General features: G+C 31.5%; 2 protein-coding genes across 2 annotated transcripts; both read right to left on the reverse strand.

The window, feature by feature from the left end:
* Nucleotides 1-1,175: 1,175 nt before the first annotated feature.
* On the reverse strand, nucleotides 1,176-14,951 carry LOC129912642 (xylosyltransferase oxt). The gene is made up of 3 exons (XM_055990981.1): nucleotides 13,724-14,951; nucleotides 6,796-6,956; nucleotides 1,176-5,471 (listed from the first exon to the last, which is right to left on the reverse strand). The coding sequence occupies exons 1-3, from the start codon at nucleotides 14,475-14,477 to the stop codon at nucleotides 3,693-3,695; spliced, it is 2,694 nt and encodes an 897-aa protein (XP_055846956.1). The 5' UTR covers nucleotides 14,478-14,951; the 3' UTR covers nucleotides 1,176-3,692.
* Nucleotides 7,884-9,283, reverse strand: LOC129912643 (uncharacterized). The gene is made up of 4 exons (XM_055990982.1): nucleotides 8,887-9,283; nucleotides 8,604-8,828; nucleotides 8,351-8,544; nucleotides 7,884-8,277 (listed from the first exon to the last, which is right to left on the reverse strand). Exons 1-4 carry the CDS (start codon nucleotides 9,175-9,177, stop codon nucleotides 7,908-7,910), a joined length of 1,080 nt encoding a protein of 359 aa, XP_055846957.1. The 5' UTR covers nucleotides 9,178-9,283; the 3' UTR covers nucleotides 7,884-7,907.
* Nucleotides 14,952-15,386: the final 435 nt, after the last annotated feature.

A 15,386-nucleotide genomic window follows, 5' to 3' on the forward strand; every position in this document is an offset into this window, starting at 1 on the left:
TCAAAAAAGTTCTCCAAATCCGTCAAGTGATACATCAAAAGAAAGGCCTATTAATGCTCTATTTATAACTGAAAACCAAAAGTCCTCCAAATCCATCGAGTTATTCATCAAAAGAAAGTGTTATTAAAGCTCTATTCATAACTGAAAACCAAAAGTTTCTTAGACGTCTGGTTGCTGAATTATTTGCAATCGAAATATTTTTTTACAGCGGATATTTTCGGATCGAGGTATCGAAACAAGTTTTGGTTTACAGATATGAGTTCACAATAAATAGGACTATCATTTATGTAAAAAAAAATTACAAATCTATTTTTTTAAGAATTTCGAGAAAAAATCAAGGTTAACCCCTTGCCTAAAAATAATGCATTTTCAAAAAAGTACTCTAGAGTGATTCATCAAAAGAAAGGACTATTTAAGCTCCATTCATAACTGAAAACCAAAAGTTTCTTGGATGTCTGGTTGCTGAATTATTTGCAATCGAAATATTTTTTGTTGTCACATTCGGAAGCAGATATTTTCGGATCAAGGTCTTGAAACAAGTTTTGGTCTACAGATAGGAGTTCACAATCAATACAAATGTTATTTTTTAAGAATTTAGAGAAAAAAAACAAGGTTGTTTTGTTAACCTCTGCCTAAAAGCTAAAAATTATGCATTTAAAAAAAAAGTTCATAAAAAAGTACAATTCTGCAAGTAAAATTGCTTTACTTAATTATTAATTTCTCCCAAATATTAATAAATGTTTAAGCGAAAAAATTTCATAAACAAAAATAAATTATGAACAGGTGTAAAATACTGATTCAAATATGCGTTTTTCGAAATTTCACAAGAACTGCTAGTGCTTATAATCTATTACCATAAAGATTGAGGATGAACGATTTATCATTGCCTGAGAGCCTTTTAGTTGGTATTTCAGTATGTTCTGTTTGGACCCGATATCCTGTATAACGATACTTAAGCTCATAGGTAAAACGCGGTTTTCGCAGAAACAAAAATCCAAAACGTACACCAAAACATTAGGTCAATAAAATAAAGTCACATAATTTCAAAATAAATTTTATTTTTCTTACATTAAAGTTGATTAACTTAAATATTTACATTTGAGTTTAACGCTTATTTTTAATTTAATTAAAGTTTTATATGTATTATTTTCAAAGAATTTCGGAAATATTATGTATTTGATTTTATAACAGCAAGGATGTTAAATTACGAGTATGTTTTTTTTTTTTGTATTTATTTTTTTGTTCTTTCCAATCGTTCATGTTGCTTAAGATATGTATATTGTATAACATACAAGGCCACACAAAATAAATAAATAAGTCAGTAGACCAAAATAAAATTTTTGCCATCATATAATTTAAATTTAAGAAAAAACCAAGTAGGTACATACATTTAATTAAATAAAAACATGAAACAATAAAAAAATTTGAGTTTATAATTTATAAGAGTGAAAATGATAAAAAATTATATTTTTTTCTTATATCCCAATTAAATTTTAAAATAGCATATTTGAACCTTTCATAAAACACATTACAGATGAATGAAAGGTAGGAATATTGATAGGCGTAACAAGTTTTTTTGTTATTAATTGACATTTATTACATTTTCTTGAAAATTATAAGAATTAAAACCATTCACTAATCTTTAGATTATTTAGTACCCCGCAATAGTTATTGTGATGAACTATGACGCCAGAGGTAAAAAAACATTTTGAGATTGTACGTGTTTTCTGTTTCTTGTGAATAGCATTTTCAGGGTTATACCTATATTCAATTAGGTTTATGAAATATTGAAATTAAGAGTCGATGAATCAAAAGATATTTGTACTGAGGCACAAAGAAAGAACATAGGTCTTTTTGTGTGATTGTAGAAGTACATACAAAAAATGATATAAAGAGAATATTAATAACAATTTAAAATAAACATGAAAGATAAAAAGGTCTGTCCAAAAAATCATACAGGTGTAATGAACAAGTGCCCCGTTTATGAAATTCAGAGCACCAAAGGTATTTCTTATGTTATTGTTTACTTTTTTAGAAGAAAAGTCCTTAAGTAGCGATAGCAATTATTTTTCTTAATTTTCATTGTTTAAAAACAAACAAAAATCAAATCGGCAAACGTTAAGTGGTCCTCCGAGGCCCCTTCTTTCCCTAAATGTCTAAAAAAAAATATTAGGTTGTTTTAGAAAATTTCTCCTTTCTCCTTTTTTATTTTAAATTTGATTTTCTGTATTTCTTTTCAAAAATAATAAAAAAAAGAAAAATTTAAGCATTTTTTCAGCTAGAGAGCTTTGTTTCGAATCAAATTTTAATCAGAAGAACTACTAATATTTGAAATGTTAAAAACATAATTTTAAAATATGTTTTAATACAAGTTGCAATTAAACTTTACAAAGATGACAAGAAGAAATTAATTTTTATGTGTGACGTAGCTCATTTTTAAATTAAATGTTAAAATCAAATTTGTATGCTAGTTATTTACAATTTTGTTTGCTTTTCTTTTAATGACTTAAAAAAAACACTTAATTTTAAAAATACTTGCAGGCAACATTACTTGCATTGCTTTGCGCAGTTCAACCATTTTTAATTTAATTTCGCGAATATATTTGAAATATTAAATATATATGTACATACACTCCACGTATTTTTTTATTTATATCGTTTTAATTTTTTTTTTGGTTAAATTTGAATTGCTTTATGTTACGAATTGATTATTCTATAAAATATCCTTCTTTATACATCATAAAATAAAATCGGATTGATTAATAAGTAGATAAGTAGACAAATAGACAGTTATTACATATATAAATAATGTTGACGAATATACTTTTTTTTAATGAAAATATTTAAAATAGATTTAGTAATAGTCTGAATATTATTTAATAATATATTTCTATTTTTTTTTTTTAAAGTATATGTACCTGTACATAAACGTATTTTATAAGAATATATCACATATTACACTAATGGCGCTGAATGCGTTAAAGATATTGAGCAGAAAATACGGAAAATATAAGAAAAAAAAAACATTAAAAAGTTATTTAAAACTACATCAAGATAAGAAAACTTTCGGAAACTTATACAAACTTGTGCAGAATTTGTGAATAAAAATGTTTGCTTATTACCTGATTCGATTTAACTTTAAATGCGCTTTGATTGAACTTAAAACACTTGGACTAGGAATTAAAGAATCCTTTTGTTAGCGATCGAAAGTCATTTTATCATCGATCGAGAGACCTTTAAGCTATTCGGTAACTGCGAATCTGTTTTAAATACATCGTCTCCAAGGCCTCAACAAAAAACCCAAAATAACGCTCTTTAGGGTAAAATTAATAAAATCATTTTCCATAAATTCTGCCATTGTAAAAACTTGCTTTGTACATAAACTTGAAATTTTGTTCGTTATCTAAAAAATATAAGTAATTTTAGTTTTTTGTTTTATCAAAAATAAATACATTGCGCTATTTAGAGCAAACAAATGCATTTTCCTCTGTGTTTTTTTTTTAAGCTTATTCTTCTAAGAAAAGTTTAACATAAAGAATAAAGATATTTTTTGTTTTTTTTTTTACAAGATCAGGGATTAAAAATTTTAGGAAAAATAACAAATACTATACAGGTAAATTTATATGGACAATATCTTCCATAAACATAAAACATTTAAATAAATAATCTAAGTATTTGGATTTTTTTAGTTCCTATCTTCGCCGACGATGCAACAATGCATCTACATCACTCTTGGGATCAGGAGCTAACGAACTCCAGTCTGTATCTTTGCATAGAGGCAAATCTAGATCTTTAAGTGGCACATTGCTGGCAACACACGTTTCTCGAATGAGGAAAAACTTACTAATCAGGTCATCGACCCAATTCAATAGACTACTGCCAGTACGTTTGGCATTCGCTTGAGCGAGTTCTTTTAATATTCTGAAATCCTCAGCTGGTGGCAAATGCTGCTGCCAATCCGTTGGATATGATATGTCTTGGGGACTGCCCAAATGTATTACTTGAGATCGCTCCGGGCGAATCAATTTGCCATGTTCGAAGGTAAACGGCGAGATAAGGAATTTTGTCTGTGCATAGATGGAAATGCGTCCAATCAATTTGACAGTCCATATACCAGGACTTAATGGATGTTTTAGATTTGCTTTGGAGAAATTTATTGCATCCGATTGAGTATCTTCGACATGAATTTCATTAAAGTCCTGCAACATTCCCATTGGATCAATCCACAGTACTGTCATATTGTAGGAATGACTATTATCAGTATGCGCTGATCCCATAAAGGTGAAACTTAATACTAAATCGGTGGAGGGTCCAAGGAACTTTGCGTAATTCCTTGAGATCTGCTCCTTTTGATCGAAATCTGAGCTTACTTCGAAGTTACGAAGACGTTTGGCGAACTTTGAAGTGCGTGCTACTTTTGGATACTGTGTCGGTCTGATTCGTGTCTCAAAGTCAACAGTTATATTCGATGGTGATCTCTGGGAACTATAACGCAGTAAGAACCCTTTGTACTCGTCATTGCTTAAGAAGTTCGTAATCTCGTGTAAAGAAAATTTCCCATAATGCATTTTTCTTCCATTAATCCTTAAAATACTGTTGGCTATGGTTAGATGAAGATCATCAGCGGTTGAATGTTTATCCGAATGATGATACAAACTTTGCCAATATGAATTCAAATTCACATATTCACTTGTATATGGACCAAATAGCCACTCTTCCAGCTGCAATATGATTGCTTGATTGATTATGGGTTCAAACTTGCGGGCAAAGAAAAGCATTTTTTGTTCGGTTCCCTGCAATCGAGCCCAGTCATCTGGCTTAAAGTCATTCGGGCTACAGCCACACCAGTCGACGACATGTTTGTATTGGCATTTGCATCCCAATTTTCGCTTCCAATTGGTCACATGCAAATTGTTGTCTACATAAGTTTGGCAAAATTGGGAATTCCTTAAGACTGTGTGGAAAAATGACTCAGCCGGTAGCAATGTATGGCGAAAGATTGTTAATAAACCTTCTAGAAGTTCGTTGTTTTCGTTGTTATTGACATATTGAACAAATGGCCTGGATAGAGCGATCCAGTCGCTTCCTCCATCTACTTGTATACCCTCAGGTAGAACTCGATCACCTATGCGCCACATATGTGTGTCACATTCTACGAATGTTTTGTCCAGACCTTGTTTCTGGATAAATCGTTGTGTTTCACGACCGTGACTTTTAACGAAATTCCTTCCTTTGTTGGCCGTTAAAAAGTTTTCAAGCTTCTCTACTGGCTTGACGGGGAAATCACTTTCGCTTAGGTTTATCACAAAGTCCCATTGCCAGTCAGATGCGAGAAGATCACTCATGCAGTGCATCAGCATTGTGAGGAGGGAAGCTCCACCCCAAATAGTCGAGAACCTATTACGAGCCAGTCGTATGTTGTGGAATTTGCTTTCGAGTTTTAAGAGCTCACGATAAAGGTAGTCCTGACGCTGTAAGAAAAAATTTAAAAAAATTATTTTTTAGAGGAAAAAATAAAATGGGGACAGATTCAAGTGTTTGCTCTCGAAAAATTAATTAACAGGAATATTTATCTAATTATTCGCAACATGGACACTTGAAGCTACAATTTTTTAAATAAACAGTTTGTCAATAAAAATAAAGTAAACAATCGATATGACTTCACAGATGCATACAAAAATAAACAATTAAAGTTATTCAAGCTTATCATGACCAAACCACTTGTACCTATATGCAATAGTTTTCTTATTTTTTTTTTTGTTGTTTGATAATGCCACAATATTTCTTGCCAATCTCAAAACTAAAAAGTCTTTAAATAAGACACTTTGAGATAAATTATGAAGTTTGGCATTGAGCCAACATTCTGGGGCACTTCAAAACGAGTATGTACCTACATATATTTCATGACACAAAGAAGTTGGTTGTTCTATATAAAACTCAACAACTTGTTTACCAAAAAGATAAACTTAGCTTTTCTTTTGCTCCTACTTTCAAGTTAAACCAATCTAGCCTTGTGTTGTACTCCACGACAGCCCCACCATCACATCACATGCAGAGTAAATATTCCTAAGTGCATATTAAGTGGTTCTGATTGGTAACAAAATGCAAGTGTAGAGACTTTCCACTTATATGACTTCTTCTATAAAACTGGTGGCAGTGGCAAATGCTTTTAGGCAAGAAGTGTATTATGAAAGTACTCAAGCAACAGGTATACTTGCTTCACATGTGCAATATTATTTATGGCTAATGTAAATACGAAGCAAGTTACAAAACAAAAAAAAAAACACAAATATTGTTTGAAATCCACAAAAAAAGCTGATTCTGCAGAACATGTAAGGTAATTGCATTTCATTATATTAATGAAGCCCGCGTGTGGGGCGCAATCACCAACAACAGCCCTCATAAGAGAATAGCTGATGGATACTGTAGTAATTTGGTTATTTAATCGCTCCTATCGCCGTATGCCGCCACTTGACATAATTCCATTACTAACCCAGATTAGGGGATGTGCATAGTTAGCAGTAAACTATAATGTAGTAGTTGCCTATCTGCATCTCTCTATCTCCATTCTCCACCGATTGAATTTAGTGGATAGTGGTTAGGATAGTGAGTGAGTGCAGCTATTTTCGAGAGGTTGTGTGGTGCGTGCGTGCGCGCTGAATTACCTCTATCAATGTAAATATTTTATTGCGGCACTACTAGTCTTAATTCAGATCAGGGTACTGGATGATGATGATGATGTTGATGATTATGATGATGACTAAGTAGGTATGCATTTCTTTAGTGTGTACTTACCGAATCCACATGAATGTAGAACACATGATTTGGTGAGTAGAGCGCTTTGATTAGACGATGTACTTGACGCAAAGCGCGACCATTTAATGTAAGTAGGAAAGCGATTCGGACACGTTCGGTTTCCGGCTTTGGAACAGTTTCAGCTATTTGTGGTGTGAATTCTGTAAAGAAATTAAAATGAAATTTTATTTTATTTGAACGAATAAAACTGAAGATGCAAAATGCTTTATTTTAATTTATGTAATGTATAGTTTAGGAGGAAATATATAGTAAAACCAAAAAAGATCGGGAGCTTTGTTGAACCTTGAGGTAAATTTTGATTTGAACAATTTTATGAACAAAACAAAAATATAATGACGTGGTTGGTAGTCTGGAAAAATCTGGATTATGGGTTTTTATCATTCATCACCCAACAAAATCGTTAATCATATTTTTCTTCAATCATTAAAATTAAGTAAGAATAAAAGAGACTCAAAATTCTTGGTTTAAAAAACTTGAGTTTTGATTTTTATTGTTCGGATATTCAATATCGAAGTCTGGAGGGCTATTCTGGTTCTGTGATAAGTTCAGTGAAAAAAAAAACTTTTTACAATTTAAATTTAATGGTGAAGACTCAGGAAAAATGAAAGAGCGTCATATTTTACACTCAAAAGCTTTATATTGAGAAAATCAAAAAATTTAAAAAACAAAAATGCAATTTATTCATTTTGTGGATTATGACACAGAGATAAAACTTTTGCATTTTGTGTACTTTTTGTTTCAAAATAAAATGTGACATTGTTGTTTGTTTGCAATGAACGAATTGTGATATGAGTTTATGAGGAGGGAATAAAATTTAAAAAATCACAGATGCTTCTGAATGATCAAACTAACCTAACAACCTTTGGCTATAAATAATACATTTTAAGTGATAAGGTTAATCTTCAACAAAAGTATGAGATTTTTTTAAATAAAAAGAACTCAATTTCAGTATTAATCAATAAATATGTCTTTTTGTTAATTCATACTTTTAAACTAACAAAAACGACCCAAAGTTTATACAGAATAATACATTTTAAGTGATAATGCTTTATTAAAAACTGAAAAACTGTCTTCAAAAAAATAACAAATCATTAACTAATTTCAACAATACAATTTTCAGAACTTATTGTACTTATTCGCATATCATCGTCGCATTCATCATAATAATCCTCGAAATTAACATCAAATTTCGGTCCAATTTCAATGTGATGCACTTGAGAACAACCCCATTTGGCTGCTTTCCTACATAACATGTCAATGGAAACCATGAATTCACCTCTTGGCAGACACTGTGGCAAATCTACAATATCATCTTCCAGACATGATTTTAGAAGTGACAAGATTTTCTTGGAAGCATCTATTTTTAGAGTAAACACGGTTGTTGGATTTTTTGAAAAATCTTTTTTTTCACTGACATCATTTCCAAAAACAAAAATTTCACTATCGCATTCCCAAATCTCTCTGAAAATTAATACAAAAAAAAATATTCATCAAAAAAAACATTCATCTTTTTCCAAAATATACTTTGTCATACTTGAAAGCACGATTCGTACTATTAGCTATTATCATTTCACACAAAATTATTAGGAGCTTGATCTGTTCATGGGGCTCGGCGGCTGATTTAGGTGACGATAGTACTCCTACCCAAGGGCCTCGGAGTTCCAAAACAAATCGCCAGTGATTTGGCAGAATAAATGTTGACCCAAGCAAACGAACGTTTTTGAATTTCTATGCAATATTAAAACCTACTGCTAATTTGACCATAAAGGAAAAGGTAAACTTCATACCTTCAATAGTCTCATTAAAGTTATACAATAAAGCAATCTTGACAATTGAGAATTCGGCAATCCGCATTTATCGTTTGCCAGCGTATAAAAATGCTTCAGAAACAATTTAATTTTTCCAGGTTCTGGACTGAATTTATTTATATTCCCGATAATTTTTAATATTTTTCCACAAAATATCGACCCAAAACCATAAGAAACATATGGCCATGTAGCTTCTTTCATTCCCTGTTGTAGTAAAGTAAATTATAAAAATAAATTTATTTTTAAAATTTAATATTTATACCATCAAAGCTGCGTGTTCTAAGCCACTGCAATTTTTCTGGCTACAATTAAAAATTGCAGTTTCGAAGTCATGGAGGAGCAAAGAATCACAAACATTTTGAAGTCGTTTGCAGGTCTTTCGCAAACGTGGAATATGCCAATATGGAATGTACCTAATGATGTGATGCAGAATTTCATTTGGTAGGAAACAGATATAACAATTTTTATTTTTGTTTCCTTTTGAAGCCATTTTTCGAATTTTTATTGGTGGTTTATTTTCGGTTAGATCTTGTCGAACTCTTTTTTTGGACATTACAAAAAATTTAGATTTTATTACATATACAATTTGAAAGGAAAATAATTGTTTTTATTTATATTTTTTATTTATTTTTTTCATTTTTTGAAAAATTGAAAAAAAAAATATCCTCTTTGTTTGATATTTTTTAATCGTAAAGTATATCAAAGGTATGGTGACCATCCGCTCTGGTTTTGCCGGGGCTATCCCGTATTTCTAAAGCATGTACTGGGTTTTTATTTACGAAACCCGGGACGTATAAGTGTCTCTTATTTTTAAATTTTACCCGGAATTGCACACTTTCTGATTTTTGTGTTTAAAAATTTAAATACTTTGTACGGAAAACAAGAAAAGAGTGTGTGTTAAAAAAAATTTCCAGATAAAAGCATAAGTTAAAAATATTTTTCACCAATTATCCGGTTCCAGCTTGTTTTTGTCAGGTTGAAAAGCTACATGAGAAAATGTTTTTTTTTTTCGAATAATGAATAGTGCCGTGGTTAAATTGTCTGGGACCTATTAATTTACTATCAAGAGGTAATGATAATTTTTTAGGAGAAACCATCAGATGGTTATATTGAAGGGGAAAGAAAATTTGCTTAACTCTTTTCAGGTTTCAATGACGTCAATGAAACGTGTAGGACACAGATTTTTGTAATCGTGGTAATTTTACTGATTTTTTTGGTATCTTACACTTGTGGTTATACCCCCGATATCAAGAACTGATTTTTTTTACCATTTTCGGGAACTTCTGGCAAGGGGAATGCCACGAAAAAAACGTCTGGGAAGATTTTTTTAAAATCAAGGTATCGCCCTCTATCTATATCTATATCGACTATATATGAATTAAAGTGGTTAAATACTCAACTCAAAAAACAAAAAAAAACGGAAAAAATGCATTTATCAAAAAAATTAAAAAAATTAAACAAACTTCAAAAATGTTTTATCACTTCGGAATCGACCCCAAGGACGCTAATAACTACACATACATATGTAACCCATTTTCGGTTATACCTCCACTCCAAAAATCTGCTGTGGGCTCTTAGACTATTGTTTTCTGACTTTCTCGTAAACGACACAAATGTTTTCAACGAAAATGTTTCCATAGAAACGTTGAAGTTAATTTTTTTTTTAAATTCCCTTTCTAACCAAAGCCGTTTTACAGTATAATCGACCAACGATTGAAGTTGACTCTTTGCATATGTTTCTGTGGCTTCGGTTTCTGTGGGATAACATTTCCTTTTGGCATTAAAAACTTTTTCATAGCAAGGGAAAAGACTTTTGCATTTTGAGTTTATTTTTTGTTTTCGTATGACCAGATATTGGTGTTTGGACAAATTACTGTTGTTCATTAAAGTCAAAGCTTTATCGGGAGACAGAGGTAAATGGAAACCCTAGTCAGAAACTCGATTTTTTAAACTTTTCTTCGCTTCAGTATCTTTACTATTTAAGTTTCTTATCTTAACATATCATAGAATTAACAAGTATATTAATTTAAATATTGAAATGTTAAAGCTAGACCAATTCTAAGTCAGTTTTTTTTTTTTTTTAATATACTAATGTATTTCTAACATAAGTACTTTATTTTAATCAAAAATAAGCCTCAATAAATCTAAATTTGAATTTCAGTATCTTTACTTGATGAAGCTTCCGAAAGATTCTTAACAATGGTTGCTGAGTCCCGTTTTCCTATTTTGCGAAAAACAACTTCACTAGCTATATTTGTCCACCTTTTGTCCATGTTTGTCCAACCAAAATTTTCGTTTGTCCACACTTCTATCTCTAAACAAAGGTGGACAAACTAAGAAATTCGAGGTGAACAAACGACACAAAATTAAATTTTTGAAGAAAAAAAATTAAATTTGGGAATTTTAGGGACCAAAGTAAAATTTTTGGTTTTTATCCATTTCTATCGCCGTTTGTTTTTTGAAGATTTTAGAAAAAAATTATATGTAGTTTGTACTTTGTATTAAAGTTGCTATAAAAAAAATTGTTAAAATTTTTGAGACGTTATATTTAGGGCCATTAATGCTCAACTTGAAGCAAACTTTCGAGTTTGTCAACTTGAGAGTTGACTATAGCTCTGTTCACTGACGCTGTGCTGGACTGTTCTAGGCAGAAAAGTACAGCTTTTTGCTGTTCATTCAGGTTTTTTCTGTGCTGAACTGTTCTAGTTTTCTGTTCATTGACAAATCTAGAACAATTTAGAACAGGATTTTCTGTTCTTGCTTTTGAGTCAGATCAGGTTAGAACAGATTCGTGAGAAGTGTCAAAATCAAAGCTGTCATTTTTTGTTTTTGTTTTGATTTAATTGTGCGAATATTTCTCGGGTGCTCGTGGTTTTTATAACTAATAAATAGTTTTTAATTATATTTTTCACAATAAAATTACAAAAAAATAGAAAAAATAAACGAGAAACGATAAACAAAAAATTCATATAATTTACAATTTGTTTTTTTTTTTTTTTTTTATTTTGACAAGTGACGTTTAAATGACTTTTCTAACTTGTTCTGACGTTTCTCACGAAACTGTGCTGTCCTGTCCTGTTCTGATCTAGAAAAATTTTCGTTGAACATACTTTATAACTCGAGAGTTGAAACGTAAGTTGTAATTTCTTTTTATTCACTAATAACACTGGTCAACAAAATTAAAATTTTTTTTTGTTACAGAAACCAAAGTATACTTTTCTATCGGATTTTGGTGTGTTGAGCTCGAATCCGAAGTCAAAAAAAATTCTATCACATCACGTTTTTGAGATAATCCCGTTGGAAAATCAAAAATGGGTCTTTTTACCTGTTTTCGAGGTCATTTCTAAGCGTTTGGTTATTCGTTATAACAGTTTCTAAAAGAACTAAATTTTGTCTTTCTAAACCCGTTGAAATCTTTTAAATACCTCTTTTCTTCTTTGGTATATCTCATGTTTATTTGATTTTAATAGCAAATGTTGAAAAGTCTTTTGCCACTTTTCGAGCTTTGCTATTAAAAGCAAATAAACATGAGATATACCAACCACGTTGATTTCAACTTAAGATTTCTCGAAGAAGAAAAGAGATACCTATTTAAGAGATTTAAACGGATTTAGAAAGACAAGATTTAGTTCTTTTAGAAAACAACAAATTTATTTAAAACAAACAAACAAAAGCTAAGAAATAATCTCAAAAACTGGTAAAAAGCGGCATTTTCGATTTTCTAACGGGATTATCTCAAAAACGTAATGTGATAGAATTGTTCTGACTTCGGATTCGAGGTCAGTAGCTAAAAAACCTACAGAAAAGTATATCTTGGTGTCTGTAACAAAAACCTAATCTAAAGTTAGCCAAATTCGAATAAATATCACTGGGATATTTATGAAATATGGAACAAAAACTGTCATTTATTTAAATTAAAATTTGAATCTGCCATATCGAAAGCATATTTGTATTCTATTGTGTTTAATTTTTCGATTTTTGTTTGCTTAAAGAATATTAATTCGTTAAAATAAAAAAAAAATCTAAAGCAAACCCTCTAGTTTGGTCGGCAAACTTCTACTTTTTAGGAAAGTTGAGAAAACGGAAGTTGATCAACTCTCGAGTTTAAAATCGAAAGTTGACAACGTCAACTTGGAGTGAATAAAACCGAATACAGAAGTTGACGATAATAATCCTCAAGTTATGTTTAACTCCGAGTGAACAAAATGGCCCTTAATGTGCTATAAGTCTATGTAGCTATGTAAAAAAAAAAAAACGACTGACTTTCAAACTAACCGCACTTGAACCGTAATTCTTTTCTGTCTGATGTGTGAGTAACTCCTCTTTATTTTTTACCGACTTCCAAAAAGTTGTGCACTTAATGTCGCATACGTTACGCATCATATTTATCTAATTTATGGTTACTATATTTGTTAAATTGAAGGGATAATATAAAATAATTTCAAAGTGTTCAAATCGATCTAAAAACTGTTACGGCACTTAAAATCTATTTCAAACACTAAAAAACATGCAAAAATTTCATATACGTTACAATGGCAAGCTCCTAACCTCATTACTTTAGAACAAGTGAACCAATTTTGATAATTCTTTTTGTAATGGAAAGCTGGTGTCTGCAGTATGGTCCCATTTCGTAGATAATGTTTTGTTTTTTTTTTTTTTTGATAAAAATGATTATACAAAAAATTCGTTAAATTGTTGTGTTTCATTAACAAATTGACATTTTTTGTGACTTACACCACTTTCAAATATAGGGATTCATTTCCTAAATGGAGACTGGAAAAAAGATTATTTTATAGTATGTATAAAAGAATTCGAGAACGATTGCAATTGGTTTTGTACGTCAGCCGCAAAATTTGAGCGTTTTAAAAGGTTGGCAAACATGAACAAAGTTGGACAAATGAATATAAGACTAATTTGGTTCAAAAATGTTGAGCTTGCAGTTCTCGCTTCACGGAGCTCAGCGATTATAACAACGATCAAGGCAAGATTTTTCCAATATAATGGTATCACATTTTATGGAATACCTACACAGTAAAATCCTTTTAATATTGAAGAGAATACTTAAATATACAAAAAATGGTCTGGTCAGGTATACTTACTTGCAATTCCTGTCTCAAATACATTCATGCTAAAATATCCGCCACAAACTTCCTTCGCGTCACCCGGACATTTCATATTGCAACTCGAATCGGGCAGCTTAGCTGCCGATGGTGGCAAATCAGCTCCGCAAAAACATTCCGTCCCATACTGCACTCCGCCATAGGGGAAACCCGATTGAAGGCACATCTGGATGCATTTCTTTGGTGAATTGTTTCTTTTGAAATTCGTAAAATAACCCGACAACAAGCGATACTCCTTTTCGTCTCGATAACATCCAAGTGGCTTATTTGCCGTGTAATTACTATTTAAACAATAGTTTGGCAAACGTCGCGCATAGAATTCCATCGATTGAATAGCACACGCAACATTTGCTATTTGCTTGCGACATTCTTTCGTCTTGGCTCTATGCAGAGCCGATATTGCTTCCTTTGATGTAATATCACATGATGGCTGAAAGCCTAATTGATCTATATTCAAGTTGCCACTATGGCCACCTGAATTCACTGTTTCTCGCTTGACAGCATTCAAATCCTCATCGTCAGCAACAGAATTGTGATTCTGTTGGCTTTTCGATTTCGATTTATCGATTGACGAGGACGAAGAAAAGAGGTTGGCACTTCCAGTGCCGAAACTAAGGTCAGGAATACCGAGAGATTTATAAGCAAGAAAAACCTGCAAGCCTATTATAAGCAGACCGATTAGGAAGAAGAACTTGTAGCGGCGCATCCATCGTATGGCCAGATTATCCGACATTATAAGTAATTAAATTGCAACGACAACGACGACGATGCACTGACGACGAGGGGTGCTTTGCAACGTATTTGCATGTCAAAGGGGGTTCAATAAAAGTAAATTGTAAAAAAAGAGAATTGAAACACAACAAACAACAAGAAAAAAAATAAATAGAAATTAAAACGATGTATGGTAGTCAACCTTGAGTGTCGTGGGATCTAGAGGGGGTGGAAGTTGGTAAAAGAATAGAAAAAAGTTAGAATAGGTACTCGCGTTTCACACTTCTACTAGCAATCGATCATTGTTTTTTAGCGCCAAATCTATAATGGGATTTTAATTGACTTTTCTATTGAAGAACTTTAATATCTGTACACCTTTAATTTACACTTGAAGAAGAAAGAAATAGATTATATTAGAATTTCGTCAGTTTCTTGGAATTTGGCTGCGGTTCTGAGAGATTCAACTTCACGATAAAAAGGTTGGGAAAAAACTGATTTCAAGAAACAAAAAAAAATGCTGTCAAAGGGATGTCAATTTTTGACAGTTTGAAGCTTCTTTTGGTTTTCCGGTAGGTGGCAGAGCAATGGCTGTGGCCTGTTCACAATTTCAATAATGGGGAGGTTTCACAATTCAAAATTAAAAAAAAGTGAATTATTAAAAGTATAGATTTAAAAATTGTATAGGCTACTCGCCTGTTGCGTGTAGAGCCTAAATGAGGTCCGGAAATTACCTAGAAAGTACTTTCATTGAAAATTATTCGGCTTTTTTTCTATCTGATTCTTTTTTCTTAGGTATATGTTCATAACCCCGTTCCTTTGGTGGTGGTAGTTTACTCATGAGTAGATAATCTAGTACCTTAGCCGTTTTTTATTATCACTTGATCCATATAGGTAGATCATTAATTAACATGTATTTCAAAAACTACATGAG

Source organism: Episyrphus balteatus, chromosome 2 (assembly GCF_945859705.1).
Source record: "Episyrphus balteatus chromosome 2, idEpiBalt1.1, whole genome shotgun sequence".
Taxonomy (NCBI): domain Eukaryota; kingdom Metazoa; phylum Arthropoda; class Insecta; order Diptera; family Syrphidae; genus Episyrphus; species Episyrphus balteatus.

Coding starts and splice junctions, on each gene's coding strand:
- LOC129912643 (XM_055990982.1), bottom strand. CDS start 9,177: ATGTCCAAAAAAAGAGTTCGACAAGATCTAACCGAAAATAAACCACCA. Junction 8,545..8,603: donor CTTTAATGAGACTATTGAAG/GTATGAAGTTTA, acceptor AATATTGCATAG/AAATTCAAAAACGTTCGTTT. Junction 8,278..8,350: donor AGTACGAATCGTGCTTTCAA/GTATGACAAAGT, acceptor ATTAATTTTCAG/AGAGATTTGGGAATGCGATA.
- LOC129912642 (XM_055990981.1), bottom strand. CDS start 14,477: ATGTCGGATAATCTGGCCATACGATGGATGCGCCGCTACAAGTTCTTC. Junction 6,957..13,723: donor ATTTGAGACAGGAATTGCAA/GTAAGTATACCT, acceptor ATTTCTTTACAG/AATTCACACCACAAATAGCT. Junction 5,472..6,795: donor TCTACATTCATGTGGATTCG/GTAAGTACACAC, acceptor TTTTTCTTACAG/CGTCAGGACTACCTTTATCG.